Below are 11581 nucleotides of genomic sequence, written 5' to 3'. Positions count from 1 at the left end.
TCTGAGTTGTACATCATTGCGACAGCCACCAACAGACAATAAGAACAAATGACCATTAAGGGTAACATATAGCCCCCTATAAACAATTGTCTCTGTGTCAAGTCCTAAATATGCAAATTGTGAATACTTACAATAGAAAAATAAAATATATGTAATTAAAACCAAGTTTACAAAGATAATCAAACATTAAGAAATAATATATGCAAACTAATGATTACGTTTGACTGTTTGTTTTGCTCTCCAGCCTACTCTTTTTGGCTCTCGATTAATAGATAAACAATAACTATAGGAACATACAATTCAACCTTGTATAATCTCAGGGATAAAATTTTAGTAAAAGGCAATTAGTGTTATTTATTTGCAAAAAACAACACACGTTTTCAAGGAGAAAAATAGATGTTTACTTCTTCTTGTGGATTCTTAATTTACCACGATATAATTAATAAAAATATGAACATAAGAACGGTGTGTTTTGTCTATGTTTTAATTGTTTTGCATTCTGTCAGGACTTTTCTTGATACTACACTGTATGGGACTTGCTCGTTGTTGCAGATATGGTGCGGTAGAATTTAGTTCACATCATCGTCTTTTGATTCCTAGTTGACATATCAAATCTAAACCTTTTTTATTATTTTTTTTTATCTATTGTTTAATGTACCTTTTTTTTAAATTTGTGTTAATTCCTAGCATATGCTTATTAAAATAGTATGTGGAGTTTTTTGACATCATTAATGAAAGGTTGGGAATCAATTATGTGTGTATTACCGATTCTTGTTCGCACTACAGGTACTTCTGGAATAAAGACCATCGAGAACGAAAGGACAAATCATTTTGAGACCATACACAAGAAGGATATTTCTTTTAAAATTTATTGGAATTATATAAAAATACCATACACCATTCAATATCTTCATATCAAAGAAAGGACATCTTCTATATTACAATCGTTTTTAAATAATGTTGTTGAAATTGATGATCGTCGTATTGACACAGTTGACATCGATCTTTTTCGACGTTGATTCCCGGATACAACATCACCTTTAGCTCCTTGTTTTATACATGACAACTGTGATGCAGACTTTGATACACTTGTGTCTAAAATGTTGTATAAAATTGTCATTTCTTTTTGACTTTCTTTGCGTTTGTATGATTTGAAGGATGAACTTCTAGAAATCTTCCTTTCTTTTTTATCATTTTTAAAACTTCCCTCACTTTCGTCCAGTAAAAATGAAAATGCACTTTCCTCCTTTTTCTCTTCTGGAATAGTTAATAAACTAGGACATTTCGATGACAATCCTGCACTCTTTAATGATATAAAGGATGATGTAGAAACTCTGGCTGACCTGCCATAATCTGTTGTGTCCTTTGCTAATGCGAATACACTATCCGTTTTATCTTCTAAGTGTAAATTACCAGATTGAGTTTCATGATCTTCACTTGAAAATTTTTTCTTACAAATAAACGACATTAAAAACCCTCTTCTCGGTTCGATAAGTATTCCCAATGCACAAGGTGTAAAGTTCAAACAAGCTACTTCTGTCACCATGGTGATTTCTACAATTGTTATCTTTTGTGAAAAATGAACAACAAGAACTTCCAAAGTTAGCAAACAGAAGCAAGGGATTATGAAGAAACATATTTGTAAAAGCAATGATATCAAAAGCTGTCGTAATAAAATAGAACTTTGAGGATATCCCTGCGAAGGAGATATTCCTGTCAAGAAGTCTGTATAACCAGTGTGTTTACCATTGATATTACGTATACGGCTTATCATTATCAAAGTTAGTAAAATTGTAATTAGGAAAGGTATCTCTTTGACCACAACATTTAAGACAAGAAGTATGGTACTCCTGATAGGGTCCGACCAATCTGACTTTTCCACAACGATTCCATAACAAATAGACAAGATTCCAATTGCTATTGACGACAGAAGAAGGAGTTGTACGGACGTCCTTTTCGTTGCATACATTGGTGATTTTACTCTACTGAGAAGATGATATCGATTTATATTCAGGATCAAAATGCTGAATATGAACATGCCATCCAGGAAATATTTGATTGTTTCTGAAATGAAAAGATTCAAGTAAACACATGTTCATAAAAATGTTCTATTGATCAAAATTAATATTATACATTTAAATTGATATCACTACAGAAAATGATTTATTTTACCTTGAAATATTTCCTTAATTTGAAAATAATTTTTTTTCGATCCGTAATTCAAATCTGAAAATCCTGAATAAAAAATAATACATTTGCGTTAATATAAAATTTGATTAAAACATCTGCAAATGAATCAATTAAATATTTAAACAAAATAGATACAGTTAAATGTTGTTTAGTCCTTTTGAGTTGAATGAACAATAATTAACATTGATAACTTTAGGATTATTGTCTTACCAAAGGCAATATGTAACTGAACATATATTGGTTGTGATCCAAAACTGTTACTTAGAAGACCATTGACGAAAAAGCTGAGACCTTTTATAAAAGTCGTTATTGAAGCTGATATCATTGTAGAATCTGTTAAACTGCGACGCTCTGAACTTTTTGTTGAGATCCACAGGAATATGCTATTGAATACCATTCCGACAAGTGGAAAGACTATATTTACAAAGTAATGCATTGAAGTATTTAGATTTGATTCAGAAGACATTCTTAAAAGCAAATTGTGAATGTATATTGTAATTTTTTCTTTGCTTATTTATACAAAAATGGTGTGAAAAGTGAGAGAACTACATAATACCAGTTCAAGTGGGTGTGATAAACCCGATAACACTTTCGACGCAAAGTTATATTAACATAACCATATTTGTATTTTCGCTAATAGATATATAATGAATGAATGAAAATTTACACTTCAAACCTGTTAAAATCGGAAATGAGCAGTATTTGTTCTCAAAGACATCAGTGTGATTTTAAAATTAATGAGTCGCAAAAATTCCTGTTCTTTTTAACTTTTATATTTGCGCGTCACCGATGAGTCTTTTAAAGAGGGGCGAAAGATACCAGAGACTCATAAATCGAAAAAAAAAAACTGACAACGCCATGGCCAAAATGAAAAAGACAGACAAATAACAGTACACATGACACAACATAGAAAACGAAAGAATAGGCAACACGAACCCCACCAAAAACTTGAGATAAGGCACGTCTCGAACAGAATTCGAAGTCTGGTTCTATTACAAGATAATCGTCATGAAGATAATTAGTTACCAAAGGTACCAGGATTATAATGTAGTACGCCAGACACGCGTTTCGTCTACATAAGACTCATCAGTGACGCTCATATCAAAATAGTTCTAAAGCCAAACAAGTACAAAGTTGAAGAGCATTGAGGATCCAAACTTCCAAAAAGATGTGCCAAATACAGCTAAGGTAATCTATTCCTGGGATAAGAAAATCTGAAGTTTTTCGAAGTATTCAAAGTTTTGTAAACAGGAAATTTGTTACAATGACCACATAATTGATATTCAATAAAATTGTTAACTATACGTTTTCTTTGTTTCACAATTTTCCTGTTATGCTTGCATCCACGTCATTTAAACTGCTGGATTCCTGTCTTATTGGCAATCATACCATGACTGATTATCTTTATATTAATTGTAAGACTAGAAAGTTAAAAGGTTCTTTCCCCAAGCAGGAGTTTTGTTCCTTCTTTTATATAATACTAACGTATGGGAAAATGACAATAATAGGTATAAATTTTTAACACAGAATACTAAAACAATTGCATCAATTATGAGTGAGCAATATGGAAGTTAGGTTAAGGAAGTTCGCTACTTGATTTCAAAATATCAAGCTTTTCATGACACTAATATTTATTAATAAGGGATTAATAAAGGAATCAAAAGAGCAAAAAAGGATATTAAAAATCTGACAGAAATTCCAAAACCAGAAAGGCGAACATCCTTAAGTGCAAGTTAAATGTTTAAGTCAAACGTAAAATTATCTAAGTCAATCAGCTAATCTGAAATGTTTAAATCAGCACTTTAGATATTTTGTTAATTGACTTCCGTAGTGAAAAAACGGTTTAAAATGACATTATTAGTTTGTGTCAAATTTAAGGCTTAAATATCTAATACAGAACACATGTTCTTAAATACATTGTTTCTTTTGCCTCAAATAGCATCAAATTAGATATAAAAAAGAGCTTTTAAAAATGAAAAGCTGTATCTTCTAGTACGGTGACTGACAAAATCAATTCTTACTATTGTAATCTACAGTATAATTCGTTGTATGTAGCTCTAAATTCATGTTTAACCTATGATTGTCTACGGCAAGTATCTCTACCAAGTCAACATTGTGACATCTGTTTTATAGTCGTCCCGGTTTTTTTTCGTTGATATAATCGATAATTTGATTTTGTCAGGTTTTATGGACCACCCCATGATTTAATTCACATTTGTGTTTGGTATGTTTGTACCTTGCAACAGAACTGTTCCTAAGATGCTGCTTCCAATGAATATAACGAACTAAGGGTTAAAGGTGTAATGCCACCATGGTTTTTCCCATATAAGTCATTGTTAATTTTGCACTTTTGAAAATATGATCGTTGTGTAAAATAAACAAACACTTGGCATCAGTAGTAAGTCTTGTTTGGAAAAAATGCACTTCTGACGTATTAAGAATTTCAAACTTGTTGCCTTTTGTAAGCTATTATTCGTGTGTTTCTCTGTCAATTGTGTTCTCCTATTTATTTATATTGTAATCCTGTAATCTTGTGTTGTCATTTTAATTATATATTTCACATAAAAGAGGGAGGTTTGGCATGCAACAAAACCAGGTTCAACCCACCATTTTTTTTCTTTAAAAATGTCCTGTACCAAGTCAGGAATATGGCCATTGTTATATTATAGTTCGTTTCTGTGTGTGTTACATTTTAACGTTGTGTTTCCGTTGTGTCGTTTGTTTTCTCTTATATTTGAGTGTGAATTCACATTACTATAAGACGCGTCACTGTACTTATTTATCCCAAATTCATGTACTTGGTTTTGGTGTAATATTTGTTATTCTCATAGAATTTTGTCTAATTCTTAGTCCGTTTCTGTGTGTGTGTGTGTGTGTGTGCTTCATTTATATGTTGTGTCGTTGTTCTCCTTTTATATTTACTGCGTTTCCCTCAGTTTTAGTTTGATACCCCGATTTTGTTTTTGTTCATGGATTTATGAGTTTTGAACAGCGGTATACTACTGTTGCCTTTATTGGCATCTCAGTAAAGTTTTATTGGTACCAGTCATGCAGACACCATTTAACATAAAATTTCATTGCATATGTGAAAACAAACATCACAGGAGGTAAACTTTTTATTCTTGTTGTGCTTGTGTACAAGCCTTTGTAACCATGTAACCTCAAGTTTTCAAAATATTTTTTAGAGACACAAATAAAATCGTGCTTCGAAACACCAAAGATATAGGTTTATGACTCTGAATTTTGTAACTGCACAGATTTAAAGGATCAATTTCCTATAACTGTATCATTCAAAGGGATATTTTTTTGACTGTTTATCGTATGCAACCGTGTGTTTACGTTGAAAGTTAAATGAAACCAATAATAAAATTTTTGACCGTTATATAATATCTTTATCACTGATTATTATCACGATAAGGTTCGGCGGTTCACTATAATTACGTCCACGTTTCTCCCGAAAGTGATATTACTCAATGTAACTTAGCACTGAATTTCCATACTTTGAGTAACATAATGGATTCAACAAGGTTGGTAACCCTTCAAGACTATCTTGTTTATGTTGGATTCATATTCATATTTGATATTGCACAATCTAACTTTTGTAATGATTTTAGACAATCATGTTGAGTCCTTTTTTCTTAACCGTTTAACATATGGTTTTTGTTACTTCTCTTTCTTATCTTGTTTTTAATGTTTCAAGTTTGTTTGAAAGTATGAACTTCAAAACCAGATAAACTACCATTATCCCTTTTATCTTGACATACAGAATGAGTTTAAGTTTGTTTTATTTCAATATAAATATTATACAGATATGAAATAAGATTAGCTGTTGACACCTCCAACAACTTAGTTCACCAACCTATGTATACCTCGAATCACTATAAGGATACACTGGTTCGTAAATGTCCTTGTTGGAAGCAACTTTCTATCAAGGAATTTATGATTGGAAACACTAGCCTTTGAATATAGTATCGTATTAGAGATATACTTCATATGTAGGTCATGCCGGTACTTTGCTAAATAAAAACGAAAAAATTGAAATCTTCTATTATATCGTAAATTTTAGTTTTTAAAAATATTAAAGAAAAATCCAAACGCAAAGATAAATTTAAAAAGTAGGAGAAGTCAATAAAAACTGACAGAATCAAACATTTAAGGAATGACTGTAATATTTTTTCTGTCTTTGAAGAAATAACATAAAAAATGTGGTGCACACTAAATAACGCGCGTAGCGGGTTATTTAGCAGTGTGCACCACATTTTTTTATGTTATTTCGAATAGACAGAAAAAATATTACAGTCATTTCTTATAATTTAATTCTAAATTCCATTTTAAACTGTAGAAAACCATGAAAAAAAGTTGATGACGTCACGGTCACATGACTAAATTATGTCTATGGACTCATAACAAAATAACATCAGCCAATCAGAAGACGCGTTACATCCAAAATTAAATTATTAGTCTATATCAATTCACGGCAAGAATGGAAAACAACTGTAATCATCCATTGCTAAAATCCACGTCACGTAAATTCTAGTGGATAGCGGTCTTATTGCCATTCATACCACATGATCTTACTTTTATTATATTAATGTTGTGACTAGAAATTTGAAATGTTAATTCCCTCATCAGGAGCTTCGTTTCATCTTTAATACATCATACACTATTTTATAGAAAAATGAACATTCAAAATTAAATATCTTAAATACAGCAAGAATGGCAAAACATTAATCATGTATTAAAGTTAGCGCATTTACAATATGAAGCTTCAATGTTTAGCAACTAATTTGAAATGTTTAATTCACCACTTTACTCATCTTGTTGTTTGACCAAACATAGAGTAAACTGTTTCAAATGACTTTATTAGTTCATTTGAAATGTAATTCGTAATTAATTTGATACAGAACAAACGTACTTAAGCTATGTTCTTTTTGTAAACTTTATGATGGTATTATACTTAAATCCCAAACGGGAGAGATTGTGCTTGATTTTAATCAGATGAAGACATAATCTTGCAATCAGTTAATTGAGATATGAAGCTGGTCTGTCAGTAATTGCTAATAACCCTTCTCATAACGTACGTAGCATTGCCTTTTTTGCCTAGTATTCTTTTAACATTTCTGATATCACATTTTGGCTTCTTTTGAGCTGAGTTTTACTCTGCGATTTGATGTGTGTTTGTTTATTCTGCATTGAATATATGTATAGGTTGAGGGTTTATTATCACACAACACAAGTACCTAGGCAGGAATATGACATTTGTAAACAATTCGTTGGATGTGTTTGAGTTTTTGAACTTTCCAATATATAAGGACTTTATAAAATTATCACCATGTACAAGTTTGTTCTTGTACATGGTGATAATTTTATACTCTATTAAAACAATGTTCGCACAAATGACAAAACAACAGGTGTATGTATATACCTTTAACAGACACCCACGTTATGTCCTTAGTAAGGAATTTATGGATTGAGTCTTTTTTTACTGAGACTTGACTTAAAATGTTGCTCTGTACATATTGCAACTTTTTCAAAATTCCGACCAAATTGCAACTTGTTTTATAAAACCAAACTGTTCATACATTTGAATCAACTGCTGTAGAAAACCACAGTCAAGTCGTGAAAGTTAAATGTGATAAAATAAAGCATACTTACAATACTATCTGACTTTAATTTCACTTTAATGTTGTTATGAACAAATCAGACTAACCGTTTTTATAGAATTTCTATTGTTAACGTCATGCTTAAGGTTTTAAAGTATATATATTTAACTATGCACTACGAGTTTGGTTGGAAACAACAGCAAAAACACTTAAACGTATGTCTGTATGATTTTAGACAGTTGTTACTATAGTGCCAATACAATATAGTGTATGTTTATCTTCTCTTGTTTGGTTAGGAACGCCATACCTAAACTTGTCTGCGATAAGGAAAATTGTCCGAGTCTAAGAAAACAGCCATAGTGTTGTTGGAATCTCAAGTTCACACATGAATCTGCTTTATTTTTAAGTTTAGATCGGTCGACGTCATGAGTCGTTGATTTTGTTTTCATTCGCCAAATACTATCCAGTAAAAAATAATATAGTTTACTGTGAATTCATTTATTTTTCGTGATTACCAATTTTCGTGGATTGAGTACAACTTGCATTTTCGTGGATATTAAATTTCGTTTTGGAAAAGTCTGTACATATTCCTTTAGAAAATGCGTATTTCGTTGAACATTTAAATTCGTGGTTCCTCTGTTTCCACGTAATCCACGAAAATTGGTATCCAACGAATAATAATGAATCCACAGTAACTCTAATTGTCGCTCTAATTGTCGGAGGTCAAACTAACATTTTCAGAACAATGCCTCAGACCGAACAGTAAGCTATAAAGGGCTTTAAAATATGACTAGTGTAAAACCATTCAAACGGGAAAACCAAAGGGCTTTTCTATATAAATACACGAAACGAGAAACACTTATTTACCTCATCAACAAACGACAACTTCTGCAAATCAGGTCCTCTTTTATTAATTTGGCCTTTTAATTGTTTTGATTTGAGACCTTTTGAGTGTGTTTAGGAAGCCGCTTGATTGACATTACTAATAATACAGGTAATGTCCTTGATGATATCTTAACATATTGGGGGTGATATTTATGGTCTCAAGTACATTTTCATATGCCAAAGTATCATTTAAGCTGAAAACACAGCGACAAGAAAAACTAAACATTAATACTATGTAATAGCAAATTTATCTAAAAGTGTGGTCACTACTTATGAAAAACATCTGGATCAGAAATTTGCAAAATGCATGTGTTTTCTTACATTGTTAAATATTGGTGTTATCTGAAAAAAAAATAATTAAGATAATATATGATATCAGGCTTATCACGAGTATATAGGGACTGGATTTTTGGGGTACATGCCTCCATATTAAACAGCCCCCAAAAGCCGAATAATTAATAAAATTGACACCATCTATGGTGAGAGAGTACACAAACATTTTTTTGTAGATTTGTACTTGGTGTTTAAAATCAATCAGCCAACTTATTTAATCATTATATAGATATAAGATGTGGTAAGAGCGCAAATGAGACAACTCTTCATCCGAGTCACAATTCAATAAAGTAAACCATTATAGGTCAAAGTACTATCTTCAACACGTAGCTTTGGCTCACACTGAATAAACCCATCATAGATATTAGGATTAAAATTTTATATTTACGCCAGAAGCACAGCACAGTAAGCTATAAAGGGCCCACAAAAATAACTAGTGTAAAACCATTCAAACTGGAAAATTAACAGTCTAATCTTTATAAAAAAAAAATGAAAACGAGAAACACTTATGACGCACATCTTGTTATTTTGGCTTTCTATTCCTCATTGAGATTATATACTGTAGCTTTTCCCCTAACGTTTGAAGAAAATGATTATTCATGACACATTTAATGATAGAAAAATAGTTTAAGTTTCAATTACATTCAGTGAGATTTGGCTTCTTATAAACGTTTTTTTTATCACATTGTATTGCATAAGTGATATTTGTACCTAAGACCTTTATGGCGATGACATTTGGAGTTAAGATTTTATTTTGATAGGAGTCTTTTGTGATCGAAGTAAGTACATTCTTATGTCATTACAAGATGTATGACTGTGGCATTATTTCTGTGTCAATTGAGATAACTAAAATGTGAATGAATCGAAAAGTTTATGCTTAAATGGTAGTTAAAACTGTGCAATCAGTTTTTCAGTATTTGAGTTGTAGCAATATATAGCAGATAATAGAGATCATACTAAATAGTCCAGAGAGATGGGTTAATTGCAATTAGTATAAATTTTGGAAAACGAGCCCTTTATCATTGAGAAATTTAATAGGAAAAATACAAGTATATGTATACCGATGGTCCATTTGAATACAGTATGTTTATCATAATGGATTCAGAAAATAATCAATCCTGGATAAAAAAAACTGTCCTTTTCGAAACTTTTCGAAAAATGATATATCCAGTATAAAATTGAGAAAGGAAAGGGGGAATGTGTCAAAGAGACAACAACCCGACCAAAGATCAGAAAAAAGTGTAAAGCAATCAATGGGACTTCAATACACCGAGAACATCCCTTACCTGGAGGTCTGCCCCAGCTGGCCCCTAAACCAAAAACAATATGCCAAGTTCATCTAATGATACTATACAAAAGTCAAGATCTAAAAAGCTAATTGTAAATAAATCTGGTTTACAAGTCTTTCAAATGATAATAAAAAGTATTCAATAGTTAGAAACAATTAATTTGAAAATATTTGAAAATAGAAAAATATTTAAGAAGTTGCATTAAAAATGAAAGAAGATGGTTTTCTGAATTTATAGTAAGCTCGTAAAAACTCAACATTTAGAAGGGTATATTTTGTAATAAGGATCTCAGTGAAAATACGTTTTGTTTGTTTTGATATATTTTTTTAAATTGTTTAATAATTTTTATGTTGTATGTTTGTGATATATGTAAACACAGTTTTAGCTGTGGATCCAAATTAATTAGAAGATGCATATATGGAATCATGGTGTAACATGCACTATCAAATACAAAAACTGGTTTGATTTTGTAAGGGCATTTCTCAGATCTATTTGTAATGTTTATTTTAATTTTGCCAATACCCTGGAATTCTTAACAACTGTCATCAAGTGGAAAGTAAAGCAAGATATAAAACCAGGTTTAACCAAAATAACAAATAAGAGAAACAATAATTGTTCTTGTTTCCGTTTACAAAAGTCGCTTGGATATTGTTGATTTATAATTTTGCACCGATACAGCTATGTCTGAAAATAGAGGATAACGAGTTTTAAAATAAGCTTTTTTAGACAGATAGTGTTTTAAGAAAAATGCGTTTAGCCTTTTTTCTCTCAATTAAATCGGGATTACTTATAGTCAATACAGTAATTTAAAAATTGTCTGTTTTTATTGTTCCAGGAACAATGTGTGTATTATCTGCTCTTTGGTCGGGTTGTTGTCTTTTCGACATAAGGATATGAAAAACGGATACAAAATCTTTAATTTGTTTTCCTAGACATTATCAGAATTACTTTTGGACCGTAAGGAATAACGACTCGTTTATTCTTACATTATTCCGCACGTGTTTACGAATTTTCAATACAAATTGGCCAACAAACATGAAACAAGCCAATGTGTTAATGTGTAAATGCCAAAGTTAGAGTTAGTATGTTTGCGTTGTTCCAATCTTATTTATTTCAGGACTAGTTCGTCACAATTTGCTATAAATGCATATACAAAAACCTTATTTTAATACTTCATATCAACCATTCTTTTTATAAATATTACAAAATTAGATTGTCATTATTGGTTTAATTTTGGACTTCTGTTTCTCATTTTTAATATGTTGTTTCCAAGTGCTTTAT

At 31.0% G+C, this 11581-nt stretch overlaps 1 protein-coding gene across 1 annotated transcript; it reads right to left on the bottom strand.

The window, feature by feature from the left end:
* Positions 1-873: 873 nt before the first annotated feature.
* On the bottom strand, positions 874-3008 carry LOC143081581 (uncharacterized). The gene is made up of 2 exons (XM_076257377.1): positions 2401-3008; positions 874-2064 (listed from the first exon to the last, which is right to left on the bottom strand). The coding sequence occupies exons 1-2, from the start codon at positions 2654-2656 to the stop codon at positions 911-913; spliced, it is 1410 nt and encodes a 469-aa protein (XP_076113492.1). The 5' UTR covers positions 2657-3008; the 3' UTR covers positions 874-910.
* Positions 3009-11581: the final 8573 nt, after the last annotated feature.

Source organism: Mytilus galloprovincialis, chromosome 7, assembly GCF_965363235.1.
Source record: "Mytilus galloprovincialis chromosome 7, xbMytGall1.hap1.1, whole genome shotgun sequence".
In the NCBI taxonomy this organism is placed as follows: Eukaryota; Metazoa; Mollusca; class Bivalvia; order Mytilida; family Mytilidae; genus Mytilus; species Mytilus galloprovincialis.
Note: the sequence above shows the minus strand (reverse complement) of the source record. Positions and strands in the feature narration are given on the sequence as shown.